This window comes from Lissotriton helveticus, chromosome 5_1 (genome assembly GCF_964261635.1).
Source record: "Lissotriton helveticus chromosome 5_1, aLisHel1.1, whole genome shotgun sequence".
NCBI classification, from domain to species: Eukaryota; Metazoa; Chordata; class Amphibia; order Caudata; family Salamandridae; genus Lissotriton; species Lissotriton helveticus.
In genome coordinates this window covers 362,564,493-362,589,169 of record NC_136065.1, presented here as the reverse complement: position 1 = coordinate 362,589,169, position 24,677 = coordinate 362,564,493, and the positions used below count along the sequence as shown (strand labels likewise).

The 24,677-nt window shown below is 45.2% G+C and overlaps 1 protein-coding gene across 1 annotated transcript in view; it reads left to right on the top strand.

Annotated features, from left to right (window-relative positions):
* Positions 1-4,340: 4,340 nt before the first annotated feature.
* Positions 4,341-24,677, top strand: part of OTUD3 (OTU deubiquitinase 3) — a 50,413-nt gene continuing 30,076 nt past the window's right edge. The window contains exon 1 of the mRNA XM_078642486.1: positions 4,341-4,619. Within this exon, the coding sequence (XP_078498612.1) occupies positions 4,438-4,619 (182 nt within the window). The 5' untranslated portion in view covers positions 4,341-4,437. The remainder of the gene's footprint in view (positions 4,620-24,677) is intronic.

The window sequence follows — 24,677 nt, the reverse complement described above, 5'->3', positions numbered from 1 at the left end:
AGAATAGATTTTATTAGTATTCCGGTTCAGGAAAAGATTCCAAAGATGTTGAGATTTTCAAAAGAGATGGAGAAGTTGGTGACAAAAGAAGTACAAGAGTTGGAGAGGAAAGGTGCAATAGAATTGATGAAGGAAGTGCCAGGTTGTTTCTTAAGCAATTTATTTCTGGTAGAAAAGAAAGACAAAAAGATGAGGCTAGTGATAAATCTAAGAGAGTTAAACGATTGGGTCATTTACAATCATTTTAAAATGGAAGGGATTCATATGCTAAGGGATTTACTGAGGAAAGGAGACTGGCTAACAAGGTTGGATCTAAAGGATGCTTATTTGACGATTCCAATGTGTGAGAGTCAAAGAGATTATCTGCAATTCAGATGGTCGGGAAAGCGTTGGAGGATCAAGAGTCTTCCATTTGGGTTGACGTCGGCCCCTTGGTGCTTCACAAAAGTAATGAGACCTGTAGCAGCTTAGTTGAGGTCAAGGGGGATTCGTCTGAAAGTTTATCTAGATGATATTTTGATTGTGGCAAAGGAGAAGGTTTTAGTTCGCAGTGAAGGTGATAGAGGATCTGGGGTTTGTAGTAAACATGGAGAAATCATGTGTGGTTCCGATGCAGAAAATGAAGTTTTTAGGTTTTCAGATACAGACATTGGAATGTGTGTTGAAGTTGCCTATAGAGATGGTGAGGAAGATCAGGAAAGAGGTGAAAAAAGTGAAGTCTGCGGAGTGGATTACTCTGAAGCAGTTGGCACGTTTACTGGGTCTTCTGTCTTCATCGATTCAAGCAATTTTTCTGGCTCCTCTGCATTATCGTGCGTTACAGAGATTAAAAGCTTATCATTTAAGGAAGGATGTGAGGTACTCTCAGAGGGTGAAGATGAATCAGGAAACTCAGGAAGAGTTGGATTGGTGGACGATGAGTTTGGAAGCCTGGAATGGGCGGGCGATATTTGGGATGATGCCAGAAATAGAAATAGAGTCTGATGCGAGTTTGTACGGATGGGGAGCGAGATATGGAACGGTTGCAACAGGGGGACAATGGTCCAAGGAGGAAGGTCACTTACACATAAATTGTTTGGAGTTGCTGGCAGGTTCGTTTGCGATAAAGAGTTTTGTGAAGTACAAGGTGAGATTGTGTGTGCTTCTGAAAATGGACAATTTGTCAGCAGTTTGTTATGTGAACAAGATGGGAGGTCCTCGATCAGGGGGGTTGGCGTAACTAGCAAAGGAGTTTTGGAAGTTTTGTTTAGAAAGGGAGATTATGGTTCAAGCTCAGTACATACAAGGATTGAACAACTTAGAAGTGGATTGGTATTCAAGGTACCTCAGGGATGTGAGCAGTTGGAGGTTACAGAGGGAGGTGTTTGTGAGTTTAGACAAGATGTGGGGTCCTTTCAGTGTAGATCTGTTTGCAGACAGATTGAAAACTCACTTAAAGGAGTTTTATAGTTGTGGACCAGATCCAGAGGCGAAGGGAGCGGATGCATTTCTTCAGAGTTGGAAGGGAGGCAGGAATTATGCTTTCCCACCTTTTTCAATGATTCAAAGAGTTTTGAACAAGGTCAGGAGAGAGGAAGTAGAGTTAGTTCTGATAACACCTTATTGGAAGGCACAGGTTTGGTTTCCAGATTTAATGAATCTGTTGGTGGAAGATCCTGTTATTCTACTGAATTTCAGGGCGATCTTGGTGGATGTTCAAGGAAATGTTCACGGTCTAGTGGTTTCGGGACAGTTAAGATTGATGGTATGGTTGATTTCAGGAGAAAATGGCAAATGCAGGGAGTATCAAAAGAAGTGAGGAACTTGTATCTAAGTCATGGTCCAGTGGAACATCAAAGGTTTATGGTTCAGCATGGAGAAAGTGGAATGGTTGGTGTATTGAGAGGGGTTTGGATCCCACTTCGGCGCATGTGGTAGAAGTTGCAAATTATTTGTAAGGCCTATTTAGTGAAGGTTTGGCTTATAATTCTGTCAATTTGAATAGGTCTGCTATTTCTGCTGGGCATGATTTTATGGATGGGATTCATGTTGGGCAACATATTTTGATTAAAAGACTGGTTAAGAGTGTAAAAGTGGTTCTACCTCCAAAAGCGAAATATGATTCACTCTGGGATGTTTCTTTGGTGTTGAGGGAGCTTGAGAGTTGGGGAGCAAATTCAGGTTTGGATTAAAAATTCTTGACTTGGAAGATGGCTATCCTTTGCTATGCTTTTGTGTCTGGTTTCATTTAGAAGGGTATCAGATATTAGAGCTTTAGAGGTTAATTCTAGGTTTTTTCAGCCAGAAGGGGTTTGTTTTGAATTAAGAAGAAGGACAAAGACTATGTCTAAGACAATATTTTATCCATATTTAGAGGGTGAGAGTGTTTTATGTGTAGTTAAGTGTTTGAAGGAATATGAAAAGAGGACCAATTGTTTGAGAGAAGGAAATTGTAAACAGTTGTTAATTTCCTATGTAAAACCATATAAGGCGGTTTCTACTCCTACTTTGGCAAGATGAATAAGAAGTGTTATGTTCAAGGCAGGGGTGGATATTAGTATTTTTAGATCACATTCAGCTAGAGGGGCTATCTAGCAAAGCTTTTATGAAAGTTTTCAGTTTAAGTGGTATTTTGAAGGCTGCAAATTGGTTGAATGATTCAACTTTTAGAAAGTTTTACCTTAAGCCTGTGGAAAATGTTTTTGGAAGAGTTTTGGATGAACTTTGAACATGCATAATATTGGCCTCCGGGCCTTTGCCATAAAATGCTGATTTTCCACAGTTTTAATGTAAAGAAAATCATGATTTTATTAAAGGCACGGTGGCTACTATTATCCCTCCGAGGTACCCACCGTACTGCTGTTTGTTTATTTATTTTATAGGTTAATGTTGGAAAGAAGAAGTTGGAGTTTTGAAGACGTCAGAAGAATTCCAAGCTAAAGGAAGAAAAAGATGTATTGTGGATCTTGGGGCTTGTTTTTTCGCAGCTACAAAAGAGGAATATGGCTGCCTGTTCTTGGGTTATATGCATGTTCTGCGTTCTAGAGTGTTTATAATGTTCTGATTCTATGATGTTGCTGCTGTGTTTGAGTAGTAATAAAGGATGATGCATAATATTACCCTCCGTGCCTTTAATAAAATCATGATTTTTTTTACATCAAAACCTGTGGAAATCTGCATTTTAGAAAATAGGCACTAATTTAGTTACAACATTTCAAGTATGTGTCACTAAGTTTATATCCTCATGCTTTCTGATGCCCTCACCGTTTTGGAAATGAAGTAGTAAAAATCCTTAGTCAATGCATTCCTTTAATTTCTTCTTTATGTGCCTGATTAATCATTTGATGTTGTTGAACTGTCCTTTTATCTTTAAATTCCTCCGATTCCACGTGAATTTCATACAAGTCACCACAGCCCCCCGAAATATCCACTACTTTTGCAGAGTAGCTTTAGGGAACCTTTCTTTAAGAATGTGGGTTATTCGGACTTCTCCATCAAGTTTAGGAATTAGCATTCTCCTGGCATCATACCAAATGTTAATCCTGGCGCATCTCAGAAGCTGAGCTGCACTATTCATGCTCTCCCTGCAATACAACACTTTCTCCACCGCCCCTCACAGCTCACAAAATCCCAAATGAGTGTTTTTAATAAAACTTTGGCAGGATTGCAGAATTCCATTGGTGCCCAGTGTACCTTCCTACAACTAGATTCATATTGAATAGACGTTAGAATTATCCTTGTAAAGTTTTCTGAAAGCTATTTTTGGATAATTTGAAAGTTGCATTTTTTGACTAGTTTTTGCTCTGCGTTGGGCTGAATTTGGGCTTGCACTTGGACAGTTTTGGGTTTCGGAGGGGTCTCAAAATATGGCAATACTGGCTCCAAGCCCTCTATATTCTTGGTAAGCCACAATGGGCCTCAATACAGTAAACTTGCCCTACAAATAATTATAAACACAACCATGTCCTGTGCTACCAACAGTGGACACATGGTGGCAGCAGACTGCGCTACATGTTATTAAACTAAAAATTACAGAGCTTATTTCCAAATGGCAAGTGCATTTGCTCTTACTTTATCAGTCGTTGTTATAGCCGAGTGTACCAAGCCTGTAGCTTCTCTTGATATACCTGGTCCCGTATGTACACCAAACAACAAAATAACGGTAAACAGACAGCAAAAATCAAAAATATTGTAGTTCACGCATAAGTGAATAATGGGTCTGTCATGTGACCATAATCGGACCAGGCATAATGAGCTACACCACGGACCGAAAGGCTATTATGCCTGACTATAAAATGGATTCCTTAGGGACACTTTGTTTCGCCCACATCATGCGAAATAGTTCTATCACGCACGATTCAGAGCTGCAGCGGTGTATGACGTTGTCGAGGGCGCGTGCTGATCACGTGCTAAAGGGCGAGGCCTCCTATAGGTCATGTGAAGCGGGTCGGAAGTGCCATGTCCCGGCGGCAGACTGCGGGGGCTCGGGCCCGGCCCGGGGATCGGAAAAGGGAGGAATGGGCAGTTCGACGGGCTAAGGCTAAGGAGCGGCGCAACCAAGAAGACCCCGGCGAGCAGCGCGGCCTGAATGAGCAGTTGAGGACGCGAGGCCTGCGGATTCGAGAGGTGCCGGGGGATGGGTGAGCATTGGAGTCGAGGCTACAGCAAGTAGGGCTGGGGGAGCATGACGCATTGTGGATCTGGGAGTGGGAAAGAAATAGGGGCGGAAAGATGAAAATCGGGCAGGGAAAGGTGGTCCCTGGTGTGGAGTGAGGTGCATGATGAGAAAGGAGGTTTATGATTTTTCGTTACAGTTTTTAGGCGCCTGTTTTCCTGAGTCTTGTTTTTATTTCGTTTTCCTCACATTCATATTGTAATTGTTGTATATAGCGTTTACTATCCCTGACGAAGTGTTTTTGTCGAGTAGCGCAGTAATCCGGAACCCAAAGTGGATTAGTATAAGGAAATCTAAATTTGCTATAAGAGCGGTGGATATGTGAGTCTGTTAGTTGATAAAGGAGAGACAGAGGAGAGAAGAGTTTATTGTATATTGTTTGTAAAGCGCATCTTTCACTGACCGTTTTATTTTGGCTTTATTTTTCTTGCCCTACTGACGAGTGATCTGCATTATTGACTTGTTGTAAATTTCTTTCGTTGCATTAACATAGCACTTGAAGGATTATTTACAAGCCCTTTGCACCGCCGGTACGTCCGATGTTCCCATATTAAAAGTGACGCACCAGCGGCGCAAGGGGCTTGTAAATAAGCCCATTCGTTCATAAACGTTATATGTCAAAGGACACCAGGGCCATTTTTTTATATGAATCTTTTAATTGGCAGTTTCAAATTATAACAAACATTGCATTTTCTGTAACATCACAACGGACAGTACTGCTTTCCACCAATATGACCTCCAATAACTAACCCCATCAACTACAAGCAAACAATAGAAGCCCCCTCCCCCACGCATTATCCAGACAAACGGTGTCAAACATGATGTAACTGTATAGGTCACTAGTGACCCCACCAGGTCATGTGCATTACTGGTTCATTGCCATTGCGGGAATGTGCCACCATTCCACCTGACCCTACCCTGTTGCCAACATCCTGCTTAATGGTAACGCATTTTAGAATGCTCAGCTTTGATCCCATGGCAGCCAGTGTGAAAGACTTACTTTGCACAAGTAGTTGAAGGGATATCGAATGGCATCTCCTCTGTATGGGGGTCCAGAGAGGTGTAAGGGATTTTCTTATCTCAAAAGTAGCATCCATATGTGAGATTCGTTCGTACTTTATGTATCAATCTTTGGTTACTTTATGTGGTATTGTGGGCTTACTTCGTTCGAATTAGGGCGCTTCACAGGCCTCAGTCAGACTTTCAAAAGATTAAGGCGTCTCCTCAATAAAGGTACTTGACTTTAAGTTTAAAAGTCATGTTTAACCGTATCCTCCGCATTGATTAGGGTACGCATCATAAACCGGACGTAGGAGCATGACGTTTTTACAAGCCAAAGAAAACTCTGGGTCTCCTCAAAAAGACATTTTGGAGTATGTAAAATAGTACTTCTGTTCTCTTTTGCTTACTCTTCCATGCTGTGTGAATTGGCCCCAAAGCTTCAAAAACTGTCATGTTTTCAGGAAATATTCATATACAATTAGAAATTGAAAGGACTGTATCCTCTTTGCACCTTAATATGGAGTTGGACTTTTTGGGGCCAATTCACATAGGCATGTAAGATTACCTAAATGAGTATACTTATGTATATTCCATCTTCATAAATGGTTTTGTGAATCGACTCGTAGTCTTTTTGGGGAGCAGTGTGCGAGCTGTTATGACATGATAATTTCTCCTCAGTCAACGAAGAGCAGGGTTTTCTTTCATTTTAATTTAGTGGGCGTTACTATATAGTCTTAAAACCAACATTTCGGGAGCAGCAAACCAAAATAATGTTTTCATCTCAGGAGGAAAGCGGAAAGCTCATGATTCACTGCTTTGAACAGGACCCCCTTGGTTGTCTTATCGCTTAAAATGGTGTCCATGATTAAACAGTTGAGATCAGTATAAACAGTAGAATACTAAATCTAAACGTCCCAACGGCTTTCCCTCAAATTTTCACTGGTGATAAAAGCAAAGGGCGTGCTGCGTTTGCATGCATTGGAAGAATCAGCTTAATTTTGGCAACAGATGCCATTTTCATAGTCTCATCTGTGCAGAAAAATATTAAAAGTGAATTCTGCTGTGAAGACATGAAGGGCACCATTGTCTCAAGGACTGTGCTTATGGTAAATGGGCTCTCCTTTCTTTGCCAATTTTATTAGTTCTTAAAGGTACGAGGGGAGGGGGATCATCTTGCATTTTTGAACCATTGCGAAAGAAGTGACATTTATGGAAGTGAGTCCCTTTGCCGATTTGTAATGTCGATTGCCGAATAATACTATGACAGTACCTTGAACTACACCTGGAACACAGCAAATTGGGGACTGAGTTAATGAGGATGTTACATGATTTTAACATTGCTTTTACAATGCATAAGCAGACGGAGTCTCACACGGAGTTGCTTCCCAACTTGTATAGGGAGGGGTTGCCCTTCCATTATTGATTATATTTTTGTGCCAGCCTTGTTACTTCCTGTGATTGTTAATTTTAGTATCTCTTGTCAATCTTTTAGCAACCATAATCCATTAATTTTAACATTGAGGGGGGAAAGTACATCTTTAAGGCGCGCTTTAAGGGCCTGTATAGTTCCTCAGATACAGAGCCATGGTACACAACTAAGATGAGCAATGGTGGAACCTGAACATTTTGTAAACAAACTACTCTGGTGCTGTGCCAGTGAATTAGGAACTTGCTAAGATTTCTCTACCCCTAACCATATGCTTTTAGCGGCCTTCGGCAACATTCCAGGTATCTTACCTTTTTGTATTTTTCAAGAACAAAACCATCCCTCCCTGCCCCAAAATGGTTTGATTCTAGTTGCTTAAAGGCTTTGCACAGTCTAAAAAGTGTGCTTAAATAAAATAATACCAACGGATAGGGCACAGGTTGTCTCTTGCCGTCGTACTTATAAGGAGAAATTAAAGAAGAGGAAAGGGATATCAAGGGAAAAGGCATGGGAGAAGTTGGTACTAGCCAATTTGATAAAAAATTAATCCACTTAATGGCTCATAATCAACCAGCCTTGTTTACCTAGGAGAATGCCCCTAGCCTATGTCGTCATATTCCTGCCCAGGATTGGGTGACTCGCTTTAAGGATATTTATAACTGTACTGACCGGATTGTCACCATTGAGTTGGATCTATTAGAGCAGGATAAATTAAGCCTTTTTTTTTTTTACTTTGGAAGAAGCCATAGAGGGCCTTAAGAGTTTCACTAGACAGAAGGCCCTGGGTTCCGAAGACATATGGCCAGATTTACTTGTTTTATTTTTGGATCTCTGGGCACCCTTATTGCCCCTGATTTTTAAATGCACCCCTAAGGGAAGGCCCACCTCTCTCTTGGTTATCAGTGATCAAGCCAATATTTAAAAAGGGGAACAACCATGAGTGTTCTAGGCCAATAACACTTTTGGACTCGGTTGTTTAGGTCCTGGGACGGGTGTTTTTGGGCTGATGCTAATATTAATTCTGAATCCCAATATGGCTTTCGGCCTGGTAAATCTACCATAGATCAGTGTCTAAATATTTAAATGGTGATTAGCAAATATGCTATTGCCTGTTCTGAAACAATACACCTGGCCTTAACGGACATTTCGGCCACGTTCTTTCGGGTTAATCGTGGCAAATTGTGGAAGATCCTTATCAGTTTAGATTTGGACCCTAACATAGTTTCCTTTCTATGTGATGTCCACGCTGAAACCATTGCCACAGTAAGATTCTCAAACAACTCTGCATGTACGGATAGTCTTAAAACGAGCCGTAGGGTGCAACAGTGGTGTATTCTCACTTTTGTTTTGTTTACTTATACATAAATGGGTTGGAAAAGACTTTAGTTGCTGCTAAAGCAGATTGTCCATCTATTGGTTTACGTGTATTGCCAGTATTACTTTATGCGGATGATGCGGTGTTGATGGTGGGAGTGGCCTGAAAACCTTGTTGGATCACTTTGATTGCTTTGTGAGAGGTTTAGACCGGTCTGTCAACCTCTCTTAAGTCTTATGTTATGGTGGTGGTAACCAAGTCAACTAGAACCAAGACTTTTACCTTGAATCAGCATACTGTAGCACAGGTCGCAGATTTTCCCATTTGGCGGGAATGTTTGGAGTCAAAAGTAAGCTGGAAACCCCTGGTTAAGGCTAAGAAGCAGGAGCTTGGGTTGTCTGTAAGAGATGCTTTTAGCATCACCTCTAGGCTGGGCAGTGGACCCCTTAAAGCCTTAGTTAAAATCTGTGAGGCTAAGTGTATATCAAAAGTACTGTGTGGGAGGGACATTATGGGAGGGATATTTGGGGCTTACTTCCAGTAAACTAGATCCAGATAAAGGAAAACCAATTACGTTGGCGTGTACTCTGTGTTCCACATAGCAGATCAACCTATTGTGTGCATGAGGAGTTAGGGGTTATGTATCTAAGTGACCAGATAGCCTTGCGCCCACTGCAGAGTTGGATTTAGGATATGGTCACGGGAGGAGCCCAGTCTAAACTGTTTAGTTAGGGGGGATTTTTTGTCACTCGTTCATGCTTTAAAAATACCCTGGCTGTGGTACGTAAAGAACTCCTTTGTTAACCTGGGGAGGAAGGATCTGTTTTTTAACCCAGAAGGCATTCGCAGAGGAGACTTCAGATGGGTTAAAGAGAGATTTAGGGAACAGGTGATTATATTGTTGGAAAAGACCGAGTAAACATAACAAACAGTCCAAACTTATGTTTTGACAACTACCACTCTGGAGATGGAGCCCTATCTAACACTGAAGTGCAACAGGGATAGAGATGTCTTTTGACTTGATTCAGATTCAATATGTTGCATCTGATTTTTGCTTCACCATGTAGTTGGTAGGATTTTAAATCCATGGGCCCCTTAGGTTGCAATAACAATTCTCCGCAGAATACCTTGCATTTTATTATATTCTGTGAATATTATACGGAACCCAGGAGATCCTTCATAGTTTCATTGTACAAAAGAAGAGGCTTTAAACAAGATCACCCAGCCCTACTGTTTCTGCAGCTGTTATCAGATGAATTTGTTGTTGCAAATGTTTATTTTTTGGGCGTGGCTTGGACGGCAATGTGGAGAGTTGCCTTAGTCCAGAGCTCCGCTGCACCCTGGGATGCAAATGAGATAAAAAGCGATACGTCTTTCCTACAATGAAGACAGAACCATTGTTGCAGAAATCTGAAAACACAGGGCACCGAAAGGTAAAACCAAAGGCAACCAAGAAAGGCCGGAAGATCCCGAAAAGCGTACTTCCAAAAAACGAGAACGGAGGAACTGAGCTGGCAAAATGGTGCCTGCTGTATAAGACACCTTAGCGCAGCGGCGAGTAAAGACGAAAACAACCCAGCATGCTATCTTGCCCTCCCTCGCCCTAACCGATTGCCCACCAAAGATCACCAGTGCCCCACCGTTGAGGTCGCGTGCGAAACAAACTATAAACCCGACTGGAGGCCGCCATCTTGTGAAAGGCAGGGTGAGATGAGACTCAGAACAAGGGGAACGATAAAGAACTAGCTTTTCCCATAATCCAGCAGCCAACCGGAGCAAAAAAGAAAGAAGGGAGCGCAGAGCCAGCGTGATCAGCGGACTCTGCAGGCATTAACCCCCCTACCGGGCGAACTGCAGCACGAACAAAATCGAAACCAATGGCGACAGGTGGAGAACATTTTGAGAGGGGCGGGGTGATACATCGGTACAGAAGCACTGTAGGCAAAGCACTCTACAAAATTATGAAAGAGTTCACCACCCCTGAAACCATACAATCCTCTGTGCCTCTTTCGCAGGAGTGGGCTGACAAATTATCCTCCTTTTTCGACGTTAAGATAAGGGTTATATATTGACCCTTCCCGCCGGAGGATGGGACCGATCTGCAGCTAACCACCAGATGTGATCTACAAACCGCCCTGTTGACTGAATTCCAACCAGTAACTAGGGAGCAGGTCGCGGAGGCTATTGTCAAAATCAAATCCGGATCCCCTACAGATCCGTTCCCCCCACGAATGATAAAGATCCTGGCTCCCTCTCTGATACCAAGGCTTACTGAGATTTTCAATCTTTCTCTGAATCAAGCTATCGTTCCTGTCAGGTGGAAGAAAGCCCTTGTCAGGCCTATTTTGAAGAAGCCTACATCAGATGCTAGTGAACTAGCTAATTATCGTCCTATTTCGTTGTTGCCATACTTTGGGAAAGTTCTTGAAGCCTTAGTAGACAACTAACCTGCAATCTTGAAGGGCAGAGTTTGTTAGATCCCTCTCAATCTGGGTTTCGCGCTGTGCACAGCGCTGAAACGGCATTAGTTGAAATGATCGATAACATCAGGCTTGCCCTTGATAAGAAGGAATCAGCCATTTTGGTGCTGTTGGATCTATCGGCCGCTTTTGACACCATCTCCCATGGCATCTTGTTACAACGGCTCTGAGAGATGGGGGTCCAGGGGAAGGCCTTGGACTGGTTTAAGAACTATTTAAAAGATCGATCTACCTCGGTTCACATTGGTCCTATAGCAGCATGCAGCAGATCAGTATGTTTTGGAGTACCTCAGGGCTCCATTCCGAGTCCCATACTCTTTAATTTGTATGTGACTCCTTTGGCCAAAATAATTAAACTGTATGGCTTTGAAACGGTATCATATGCCGATGATACCCAACTGCTGATAACTTTTGGCCCTGACCCCTCGGACACTATCATCAGGTTCCAGAAATGTATGACCCACATTGATAACTGGATGGGTCTAAATAAATTGCAACTGAAAAAGAGCAAAATGGAGATAATTCTGTTTGGCAGAGCTGAAGATCACTGGTCCAGGGACTGGTGGCCCCAATCACTGGGCCTCTGCCCACCACCTAAATCAACTATTTGCAATTTGGGGATCACCATCGACAATAAACTGTCGATGAAAGCTCATGTGAACCGGGTTGTGGGCACTTGTTATGGAATATTACGTAATCTGCATAGGATTTTCAAGTGGCTACCAATCGATTCTCGCAAACCATTGATCCAGGGCCTAATTATGAGTCGGGTAGATTATGGTAATGCACTATTGGCTTCTATAAATAACAATCTCTATGCCAAGTTACAAACTCTTCAAAACACTGCTGCCAGACTGATTCTGGACCTACCCAGGAGATCATCCTCCTGTGCTAATTTTAAATCCCTACACTGGCTACCAATTAGGCTGAGAGGCAAATATAAGACTTTTTGCCTCATACATAAGAGCCTCTACCACTCTGGCCCAGGGTACCTACACAATAAACTGCGTAAATACCAACCTACCAGAACTTTGAGATCTAGTTCTAAATTTCTATTAACACAATTGAGAGTGCGCACCACGAGACAGGGTGGACGGTCTTTTTCTCATCTCGCCCCCCATCTCTGGAACAAGCTTCCCTCACATATCTCTTCCATTTCAGATCATATGTCCTTTCGTAAGGAACTAAAAATCTGGCTATTTCAGGGGTGTGGAATTTAGAAAAATATCTACTTGTCCATGGGGCAGGTTGCTTCATAAATCTACTTGTCCTGTAACATAATCTTCTTGTCCCTTTGGTGCCATGATGTGTGGCGACGAATTATGGCAGCAATCTCTATATATAAAAGCTCTGATATAGCCTATCTGATTATGCCAGCGCTCATACCATAGTAGTGTTTGAATACTAGCAATCCCTTTATGTTGCTACGTTTCCGCAGATCTACACACTGGGACTGAAGGTAGTGGTAAACAATAGTTCCAGGGTTGGAATGTCCTTTTGAGTCTGTGAAAACCTACTAACTTGCATGTTTTAAGGGTTTTCAACAACTCTTCTCCATTCTTTTCCGATGTTGGAAATTTACTCCTGACAATGTCAGATGTAAACCTTCTTCCAGAGTTGGGAAAAAAATAGTTGGAGGGAAAATAAACTTGCAAACACTCAGGTGTTCGCATGAGCAAATCTACACATGCATATTTGCTCCTGCTAAAATGCAGTTCAGATATTTTCTAGGAGTACTATTTCTTGCCCTACTGCTGTAAATTCTTGTGAATTCACGAAAGCCATATAGCTGCCCTTAATGCAAGGAAATATACCAAGGGTGCACTTTTGAGACTTTCTTTAATAATTGGGCCCCTAATTTGGTCTGGCGTTAACCAGGACCTTTTGTGTTTATTAAAATTCTCTCTGTTTCGGCTGGCTTCACGGTGAGTGACAGCATTCTGCTCTCTCAGAAGGAGCATATCGGCACACAAAGTAGTTATGTTCAGTGCCAGTAACTAATGTGGAAGTGTGTGCTATTTTGAGACCAAAAACAATTTTTGCTTTTGCCTATGTTTGTTATATTGTTGAGGGTCCGGTAGCTCTCACATCAAATAAGGTTTTACAAAAACCATGCCAAAACAAGTCACGCATTGCCAAAACTAAAAAGCTGACTACCATTTCAGACCTTTGGCTTTGCCAATGCTTGTTTATTTTTGTTTCCCAAAATCTTATTGAAACTGGTTACCCTGATTTTCTAATATGAATATTTTGGGGAAATACTAGCAAGCATCAACACGTTTTAAATTTTACATTAGTTTAGCAAAGAATAGTTTTTTCCTACTTCATTTTTTAGGAACATTTTATATTGAAAGCAAAGAATCATTTATCTTGCTTACAAGCTTCTGCAAATATTTGCATCTAATCGGAGCATTCTGGGAGCATTATGCATAGCCTCATATTGCTAAACTTTGAAACCGTGTGCACATTTTTATACTGGAACCACTGTCAGTAGTGCAGTCAGAACTTACATTTACTGAGAGCGCTCAGCCTAATAATAAAGGCCCTCAATTAATGAACCATAAATACAAGTTTGAAAAGTATTAACATATGCACACAAATATTAACTTAACTGCAGGCAGTGCCCTTCCCTGATCCTTAATGTGGTACTGCAAACTGGCAGCCAAAGGGTTTGCGCTTCAGGGGGTAGGGCCTGCTTGTCCCAAGGACAAAATGCACATTAAAACTTGTTGCCCTCACCCCAAACAATATGTCCTGGGCGTCGGGCTATAGGAATTCCACATCCCTGCTATTTCCCAACTAATAGCGACCTGATGACCCTCGCTGTCTGCAAGCGCCCTGAGCCGTAAAGGTGATATGTTGCGCTTTAGAAGACTATGACTTTGACTTTAGTACTTTCTCTTAATCGGGTGATTTAGACCCTTCACGTTGAGGGAGACAATTTTTAGGTCCGCATACAGTGCAGCATTGTTATTCAGTGCCATTGCTTACTTTGCGTGGGGCTGGCTCTCGGCCTCATCATAGGTTCTACATGGGTTTGGTGTCTGCAGCATTTGTGCTTGTGTAGTCTATCTGCGTGAGCCTGGGTGGCCGGTTGTGGAGGCGGCTTTGACTTGGCCGGTCTGTCTGCTCGTTTGGTGTGGACATAGACGAAGACTTGGAAGAGACATTCGGGACGAACCAACCAGACAGGACAAACGTGAGAGACATGACAAACAAGATGACCACTCCTCTCCCTCCCCCCCCCTCACTCCCCCCAAACCTAACGCGTTGTACTGTAGACGTGCGACAGCAAGGTCCCTCCCGCCCCGCTACACCCCCGGAATAATCTGTTGCGCCATTATAGTTTGCTTATTCTAAGCGTTACGGCATTAATGGGCAGCTTTATCTATTGCGCATGTCTGCGCAGTGTCCCTTGTATTGCATTAAGATTAAAGGATATAGGCAGTCTTATGGTTGATCAAGTTAGTCTTATCTTCTATGATCCCAAGTCTCTTGGTCTTTGGCGTGCCGTTTCCAGACTGTTGACCGCATTCTTTCCCTCTTAGTTTCGGCCCCTTTTAGGTTTCTCTTATTTCTGTCTCTTATTTTCCCTGTTGTGTTATGAGATTAGTGCGCAATCTAAAGCGTCGGGACACTCTTCTGAGTAGCCGTACGCTATACAAAACCCCTGCATAACAAAACCCCTGCATAACAGGTAGTTTTGTTGTGATTGCTTAGCAGCCTTGTTATGTACATGAGGTAGATATCGTTCTTCTTAGTATTCTAGAGGTGTTGTGAAGTTCTTTCTGTTTGTTTCTCTGTGGGCTGTATGATCGCTGACCTCGGGCATGACCTGAGATGTTGCCCCTTGTGGGTCTTGTCTAGTCTGTCGTAAGGTCGGGTGAGGCACATCTTTTGCTTGACGGAGTTGCTGTCTCCATTTCCTGCAGGACTGGGCCCCTTACTTATCTTGACAGTTCCGCTGGATCTTCAAAGGTCTGCGTAGTTCCTTTGTTGTTTATTCTGAATCTGGTTGGGCCGGCGAAGGAAAAGGTGATGTTTTCTTTCCTTAGCAAATCCTGCTGGGCTAGAAATCCTTTCCTTATGTCCACTGTGCTCTTCGAGTAGTCCTGCGTGAGGATGATTTTATGACCGTTCCATAGTAGATTAGGGTTTTTCCTTGCTACCCCAAAGATGGTGTCAGTTTGGTGCGAGCAGAGTGGTTTGCATATTATCGGTCTTGGGCCCGATCTGTTGCTTTGTCTGAAGGCCGGGACTCTGTAAGCGTTGTACAGTTCAAAGGGGTTCTCGAATTTGAGGTTCGTCAGTTTTGTAGGAGGTTCTGTACAAGTGACACACACGAGTCAGCTTTTCCCTCCTCTCCTTCTGGCACCCCTAGAATTCTTATATTTCCTTTCCTGCTGCGATCTTCGAACTCTGCATCTTTTTTTCAGAGCTCTGTGGTTACCTTCGTAATGGTGCTGATCGCCTTGCCTGTGAGCTGTGACCTGTCCTCCATGTCGCTGACTCTGTTTGACTGCTGCTGATAGCCTGCTGTGTGGATGTCTGCTCTGACTGCAGCTAGTTCGAGTTGGATTGCATCCGTGTTTTTTTCGTAGTTTTGGCCAAGCCATGGACTTCAGCAAGTTTATAAAATGTGCTGTTGATGTCTGACTTTTGCTTAATGGGAGACTAAATGCCCTTCAGGCTTGTTTTTTTCCGGCTGCTGAGATAGTTTCCCTTTGTTGCCGGACATTTTTATTAGCCCTCTCTTTGTTTGTTGGAGTTCGAATCTCTTGTTGCTGCTCTTTGGTGCAGGCTCGCACTTGTGGCCCGTTGTCACTCTGTTTGTGTGGTATTGTACTGGCATTTGGCTTCAGTCTTTCTTGCTTGGTACTCCTTATTTGCTCTGGGACCCCTGGTTCGTTTCTCCTTTTGTGTACTTGGTCTCTTTGGTTCGTGTAGTCTGTCGTGGTTGTACTTCTTTGTTGGTGTGGTCGAGTGTGGTGTTTGTTGTGACTCGACAGCGCTTGTGTTAGTATCGGCTGCAGCGGTCGATCTACTTGTTTACCGTTGTGGTGCTGGTTGATGTTGTGCTCGCTTGAGCTTTGCTTGCCTCTATTTGGCTTTTTGGTGCACCTGTGCTTGTAGGGTATTGTTTTGTTTCCCTTTGTTGGTGGCAGGAAGGTGGTTGGCTTGTGGTCGGTAGTGACCTGTCTCTTATATGGTCTCGCGCAAGGTACTACAGCGGCTTTTCCCTTGGAGCTGCTTTCTCCTTTTACCTTGTTACCCAACTTTCTTCTTTGTTTCTCTGTCACCCACTGCCTCTGGTTCGTGATGTGACATCCTCTTCTTTCGCCCCGCCTTCGGCACTAAGATGGCCGCTCTTTTCTGTTTTCTGTTTCGTTGCTGTGCGGCGTTATGCTCTAGGTGTGGGGGGGGGGTTAACACTGACCTCGCTTGACGTGTGTGTGCCTTTAGGCTTAGTCTCTTCACTAAGGTTGACTTTATTGATCCTCTCTTGCTCTGCGTACTAGAGCCACACTTGGGTGGTTATTACGGCTCTTGGCTGCCGTCCAGGCCATGCCCCTGTTGTTGTTCTTTTATATTGCACTGCTTGATTCTCTCTTAACCGGCTAATACGCCTGCTGAGGACTCCCTTTGACTAATGTTTTATGTGAGGCGTGATGCTGCTCCAGCTGCCCACAGTGCTTCTGTACCGATGGTGTCTCCCCGCCCCTCTCAAAATGTTCTCCACCTGTCGCCGTTGGTTTCGCTTTTGTTCGTACTGCAGTTTTGCCGGTAGGGTAGGGGGGTTAATGCCTGCCGAGTCCACTGATCACACTGGCTCTGCGCTCCCTTCTTTCTTTTTTGCTCCGGTTAGCAGCGTTATTAATCCTCCCCAGTAAATACCTCTTCTTAGCCTCTTTGATGTTATTTAAATATGTACGGTGACTCTGTACCTGACTAGGTTTTTGGCAGTTTCCGTTTGTCTCCAGAGGCGCTCAGCCTTCCTATTAGCTACATTTTGAGTTTTGAGATCTGCACTAAACCAAGGCGACGGTTTATGCTTCCTCTTCACTCTAGAAAACAGCCCTATTTTATCCAAAGTAGTTGTAATCACCTGTTCAAAGTCAGTGATCGCTCCCTCAATGTCGTTAGTATTCGGTGCGGCTACAACTTTAAAGTTAGCAAAGGAGACAGATGTGACTTTGTGCCAAGGTCTAGTCATAACGCTTTCGTTAGCTGGTCTTATTCTCGGCTCCTTGGCAGGAAGACTGAACTGTATTAAGTAATGGTCTGTCCATAACAACTGTGCCGGTTGGTCCATAATGATCCTGGTACAGTTAGTGTACAGAAGGTCGAGGGTGTGGCCAGCCTGGTGGGTAGGTCCCACTACCACTTGCTCCAGACCCACGGTCTGGAGAGATGTCACCAACTGGTCGGTGTCGGGGGCATGAGACAGCTCAGCATGATAATTAAAATCGCCGATAAGAATGAAATTATTGGCTCCCATCACACAAGGGGCAATCGATTCAACTAATTGGTTCACAAACTTTGCTTTATGACCGGGCGGCCTATACACTAGGGCTCCTGTCCATATCCTAAAAGATTGCAACATTAATTTGAAAAGTAGTATTTCAGCTTTATCTAGAAACAGAGCATCTGTAATAATGGTTTCTAAAGAACCTGTTGTCGCGATGGCTAAGCCCCCTCCTCTCCCGCCTACTCTATCCAGCCTTACTATCTTGTAATGCGAAGGAAAGGCAATGGCTATATCTGGGGCGGACTGTTCATGGAACCAGGTTTCAGTCATAAAACAGACCTCCGGTTTCATTTGATCCAAGAGAGTCCAGATTTCTAACGCATGTTTAGGAATAGATCGTACATTGCAGTATATCGCCTTCAGGGGTGGAGGTGCTTCTCCTGTAGCTCTGGCCTTGGTGATGCATGAAGTGGATGGCTCGAAGGGGATATACTCATGGATAGAAGTAGTCTTGTTACCTGACAAGCGGTCAGTATGTACAGCCAATCTAGGAGGGTTTATTAGGGCCACAAGCTCATCTCTGGTGTAGCAGAGTTTATCCATAATTGCAGCACTTATCAGAACAAAACCCCCCACCAGCTGGGGTTCTGGCGGTGGTGTGGCGGGACAGGCGCAGACGGGCTTTCCTTTGGCGCGCCGCTGCGCGCGTCCGCACCCCAGCCGTGTTCAAATAGGTGCGAGAGGACACGCAGCTAGACCACCGACCAGCTCGCCAGCCTGAACACCGAAAGTTAGGGAAAGATGGTTCAGAGCAAAAAGCCCGGATAATCCCTCCGCTACAAACGGCACAAGCCGCGGCGGAACGGGGACGACGGGCACAAGTATGTTAATTCAGGTGGAAATGCTTTTAGCAGCACGATGAGCCCAGTGTTCCCTCACGATTAATTAAAACAATTCACAACATCACATAAGCGTCCTATGTGCACGAAAGATTAAAAACACCCTGCGGTGAGTCAAACAGGTCTGACCCCCAACGCTGCCCAATGATTCAAGGTCCGCGCCAGGATACTATTTTAGTAATAGACTGCGCTACAAAACCCTTTATATCATATCATATCAAACTCTCAAAAGAAGATGCGAACAAGTTTAGGGCAAGATGGATAGGTCAGGTAGCCTGCTCACTGGCGGTGGGCAAAAAGCGAGGAGTCATCACTCTGATAAACAGAAAATCGAGGTTAACCATAGAGAGAGAACAATACGACATTGAAGGGAGATACTGATCACTCAGCTGGAAAGAGGTGAGGAAACCATTCTAGTAACAAACATATACGCACCAAACACAGATGACACCACATACTGGGAGGGTCTAACGAGGGAACTAGAGGCAAACCAACCGAACGATAGGACTGTGCTGGCAGGCGACTTCAACCTATCTCTGGATCACACACTAGATAGCCAATCAACGTCACAGGCCCGACCTCCCGCATCCCACAACATTCTAAAGAACATATGTAACAGATTTAATCTGAAGGCCCCATGGTGCTTACAACACCCCAACACCAGGGACTATACTTTCTACTCCAACCCACACAACTCCTACAGCAGAATAGATTACATCCTCATCTCAGGCTCACACACACACACACCTGACAGAACACACAGAAATTGCGGCAAGAACAATCTCCGACCACTCATGCATCAGCCTACACCTAACAGGTCGACACAACGAACACATCACCCGCAGATGGAGATTCAACAGTATAGTCATGGCAAAACAGGAGGACATAACCAGAATCGAGAGCCATTAAAGACTATATCAAAGAGAACGACACACCAGACATAGATCTAAAAAGCCTGTGGGATGCGCTTAAAGCGACTACAGAGGCACGCTAATAGAGATCAAAGCCAGAAGAGACAGGGAAGCAAAAGCACAGCTAGATCAACTGGAAAAAGACATCAAACAACTAGAAGCTAAGCACATTGAAGACACTTCGAACACTGCCGCGCTCGTAGAACTCACAGGTAAGAAGTACGAATTCAACAGAATCCTGAGCGAACGAGCAGGACTATGGATAAGAAAATACAAACAAATAAACCCTTGTGAGGCAAACAAAGCAGGGAAAATCTTAGTCATATCTCAAACAAAGGCAACACTGCATCTCAACAATCACAGACGCAAACATGGCACACACCAGACATAAGGAGATCTTAAACACGTTCAGGGAATTTAATCAAGAGCTCTACGAAAGAGAACCATCCAGACCGGGAGGGATGTATAACCTACCTAGATAGACTTAACCTACCCAAGATAACAGAAGAAGAAGCAAAAGCATTAGGTCAAGACATGAAAAACCAATGAGATTACTGCAGCCATTAGGTCCCTAAAAGACAACAAAGTCCCAGGGCCAGATGGATATACAGCCCCCTTCTACAAAACCTTCCAGGACCAACTACTCCCGGTCTTGACTAAAGTCTACAACCACTGCGAAAGGGGGGGGATAGGTAACAGAATCCATGTCGCAAGCTAACATAATTGTCATACCCAAGGAAGGCAAAGACCCACAATGGCCCAAAAACTACCAACCTATCTCACTAATAAACTTAGATTGCAAGATATTTGCCAAAATCCTGGCTACAAGTCTAAACCAAGTGCTCCCACAGCTGATTGGAAACTCACAGGTACGCTACCCAAAAACACGCTTGTCTCATGACAACACAAGACTCCTCTGCCAGGTCATAGAGCACTCCATGCAACGAGACCGTGGCAATTGCGCTCGACGCAGAAAAGGCCTTTGACAGGGTATCCTGGCAATTCCTAGAAAAGAGCATGCAAGCATACAACCTGGGGCAAAGTTTCACGAAGAAAGTCATGGCACTGTACAAAAGCCCTAAAGCACAGATAGCTATCAACAGAACAACATCTAGCCAATTCTGCCTCCAGAGGGGAACGAGACAAGGCTGCCGCTATCTCAGATACTATTCCTACTAGCGCTCGAACCCCTGATTAGGGACATCCTTGCAAACCGGGATATAGAGGGCGTAACCATTAACACCATGCGCGCTAAGCGTTTTCCCGCTGTGCGCTGACTTTTGCGAAAACCCGCGGTTCATGACGAGCTCAGCTCGTCATGAGCGTACGAGAGGCGTAACTCATGACGAGCTGAGCTCGTCATGGACATTGAAGGGGTTAACAATACCACAGCCAAACTCGCAGCCTATGCGGACGACCTACTCATAATAACGGAAGACGCCGATCACTCCATACGAGCACTCATTGACACCATTAAGATGTATGCTAGACACTCAGGATACAAACTCAACAGAGACAAATCAGAATGCATGCCCCTCAACATGCACACAACCAGAGAGGTTATAGGAGAATCAGGGCTTGCCTGGCAACCAGGGTTTGTCAAATATTTAGGGATCCAATTTGGGAAAAATCTAAGATCCACCCTAGAACAGAATGAGAAAATTACTCTAGAAAAGATTAAAGGGCTACTAGAAACCTGGTCACCCAAATACATCACCTGGTGGGGAAGAACTGTAAAGATGATCACTCCTATAATAAACTACCTAGCAGTAATGCTCCCACTAGTTTTCACGGACGAATTCCACAGAAAGATAGACCAAATGCTAAACAAAATCATATGGCGAGACAAAAAACCGAGAATAAGTCTCCAGAAACTGAGACTAGAGAAAAAGCTAGGAGGACTAAACGTGGCAGACCTAGAACTTTTCAGACAGCCTTCATAGCCAGACAAGGAATGCACTGGATACTACAGAACCAGCAGTACACTCCGACATGGCTTTCAGTGGAGAAGGCCATCCTAAACACAGACCCTTTAACTCTCCTCACCGCCAACAAGCAAACACAAAAGAATAACCAGATATTTAAGATTACAAGGCACGCGCTGCTCAGGGTAGACAAGAAGCTAGAGTACAGCATCAAAAACTCATATTGGGAAACACTCTGGGGAAAACCCCAAGATTAAATACAGAGGGAAACCCCTGGACATACAATCCTGGAGAAAACTAGGATTCTCTAATCCAGCTCAGCTGGAGGACGACGGGTTGCCGCACACCTACAACAGCCTGAAAAGACCACACGACCTCCCAGTCATAGAACTATACAACTTTTTAGCAATTAGAACAGCCTTAACAAAATCAAAAATAACCAAACATAAACCCTCAATCTTTCAGTATATGGAAAACATAAACAAGGCAGGACACCAGATCTCGCACTTGTACAAAATCCTCCGCCCTGCCTCCTCCAAACTTAATGCCAAGAACACCAGGTTTTGGGAAACTCAGCTAGGCTCCAGACTCACCGAGCAAGATCTACAAACGTTCTGGGCGGCCCCATCAAAAAGTATGATCTCCCCAGTACTAGCACAAGACGAAATTCTGGCTACAACACCAGGCATACTGGACACCAGCGCGCCTGCGACTGCTGCTGGAACCGTAGCTCAGGAAAGGGGGACTTCACACACCTCATCTTCCACTGCAGTAAGGTCAGCAAATTCTGGAAGAAGGTGTTCGGCTTCATCAACAAGGCCCTAGGGTGCACCCTAAAACAGGAATTTGCCACTATTACCACAGCCCACATCACAGCAGACATGGCCACACAACAGAAACCTCTTAGACTTCCTCCTGATGACAGCAGTTAAAACAGTACTAGCCAAATGGAAAGAGACCACCAAAGCCACATTCAAAGGGTGGCTGAACTGGGTGACGTATCTCAGAGGGGCTGACAATACTGCACTAAGACGCACTCCTTGGAGAAATCCCAACAGAGAGATGTGGTCAACACTAGACAATTTCCTAATCCCATACAAACCCCCATAAACAACGGAAAGACGCTACTCCAGCAGACAACAACGCCATGAAGGGCCGGCGGTCTGTCACCAAAAATAACCGCCAAGCATATATCTGTTTTGTGTTCTGTTATGTATCAACTAGACACGCGACCAATCGCAACTTACCCTTATTGTTCAATGTTATATGTGCGCAAGCCTGTAGGGCAGGCAAGCGAAGACAGGAAAACCAACAGCTCGTCTACATCCGAACAATCAAACACTGCCATCGCTGCAAGGAGCATGCCCAAACGCGATCGCCTGCGAAACCTGATATGTTTCATGTCAAATCGTATTCTGTAATGTGTAAATACCAATAAAAATAATTATAAAAAAAAAGCAAATGTTTATTTTTTTAAATGCTGTCGTTTTCATATGGAGTGTACAGTGTGATTAATTATTCCTCTCCAGATTTTGAGTAGCTTTTTAGGGCTTGGGCCTAGCGTACACTGCGCATGCAGTGTCGCGCTGCGAGAGTCCTTTTCCCGGCGTTTTGATAATGGACCTGGAAATTCCACGCAGCTCGTGCGTGTTATTTCCAAGGTCCATTTTCATTGGCCTTCGCGTGCGTGCTGTATTTTAACAGAACACGCAATAGGCCATGGGCTGTCGCGTAGCTCCAACCATGGCCTATTGGTGTCTGTTACGCGCACCATAGGCCATATATCTTCAATTATCGCGTCAGGGCCGCGGTAATTGACATATACTCGCAGTAGTGCGCGCGCACCACTCGCGGGTTTTTTTTTTTAATTTATTTTTTTTACAATTCGATCGGTTGAAGTGAGGCCGCTTCTGATGTTCTCTCTCCGCTCGCATCGGATAGGCTGAGCCTGCCTCCGTGTCTGCAGCATCCTGACTGGCCGACTTCCTTCTCCGCTCCCCAGGCTGGCCTGCTTCAGCCCCCAGACTGCACGAGGACCCCCACCCCTCTCTTCACGCCACCTCCTCGGCCCCCGCCTCCGTCCTCCCCAGCCGCGCTGTGTCCTGCGCCCCGCTTCAGCCCCCGGACTGCACGGGGACCCCCACCCCTCTCTTCACGCAACCTCCTGCGGCCCCCGCCCTCCCCAGCCGCGCTGTGTCCTGTGCGCACCAAGGCCGGGGGTCTCAGCAGCACCTCTGCTGTGCTTCCTCCCCTCTAAGCACCTGGACCCTCCTCTTCCTCGGCAGGCCCTGGCTGCACAACCTGGTGCCTCACGCGGGCTCAGGCTAGCGCCTTGACCTCCTCCTCTACCTGACCAGGCGCTGTGTGCAAGTCAGGGAGGCGCGCTGGACCGTCCTTCCCTGAGGGATGCGGATCTCCCAGGAGTGTGGCCCAGTCCATGCATGAGGGGTGTCCTCTTCCTGTACAGAGGACCCCCCCATCTGAGTTATGTGCGTCTCCGTGCACAGAAGACCCTGGTCACCCCTCCTCCTGCTGTGATGACTGTGGATTCCCCTGACCTGTGGTCATTACATCGCCTGCTCCCTGGTCTGTGGTTTCAGCAGACCTCCGAGGACTTCGTCCTCCGTGACATTTAACTCATGCTTTGAGAACGGGGGGTTTCCTGGCTCCGAGGACTGAGGTTCACCTCTAAAGAGGACAGCGGGTCCCCCTTCTATCGGGACTACGGATTTTCCTGCACTGAGGTCTGTGGAGTTGCTGCTCTGAGGGAGGTGGACCAGTTGTTGTGTTGTCATTGTACCACCTGCCGTGAGGACTGTGGACTCTCAGCTATAGGGTCTGCGAATCCCCCGCTTTAAGGTCTGTAGGGTCCCGTTTTAAGGATAGTGCATCGGCACGCTTTGAGGACTGTGGACCCCGTCCCCTCTGGTCTGTGGACTCCTGCTTTCAAAGGGTCACCACCCCGGGCAGCCCGTGCTATCACTCTACCCTATGGACTCTGGTGTGCCCCGCGCGGTGGGTGGTGCACCCGTGCTCTGAGGTCTGTGGCTGTCTCCTATGAGGGCTGTGGACTCCTGGCTCGGGGGGCTGGAGACTTGCTCCTTCTGCCCTGGCTTTGGGTTCTGTACATCGTGGAGCTTCGAGATTGTTTTGCTTCCTGCGGGGGAGGTGGAGGGGGGATGCTGTTTAATATATTGACAGTCCCACTTTAGGTCTCCATACCCTGCAGCGGGAGTCCACATTCGCTGCCATGCACCAGCTCTCCATCTCTCCTTGAAGGCAGCAAGCTCTGCTCCTGGCTGTGGACCCAGCAGCCCTCCTTGTGTGGACAGCGAGCTATGTTCCAAACTATGCTTTGCCCCTGCGTTGTCCTCTGCCTCTCCTCTCTGCCCCTGCGTTGTGTCCTGCCTCTCCTCTCTGCCCCTGCGTTGTCCTGCCTCTCCTCTCTGCCCCTGCGTTGTGTCCTGCCGCTCCTCTCTGCCCCTGCGTTGTAGGAGACCTGACACATGTTACTTGAGGCACACTGGTGTGGTGGTGTTAAAGACAGGGGCACTGCTTTCAGAGTCTTTGGCTCCTAAGGGGGACCCTAATCACCT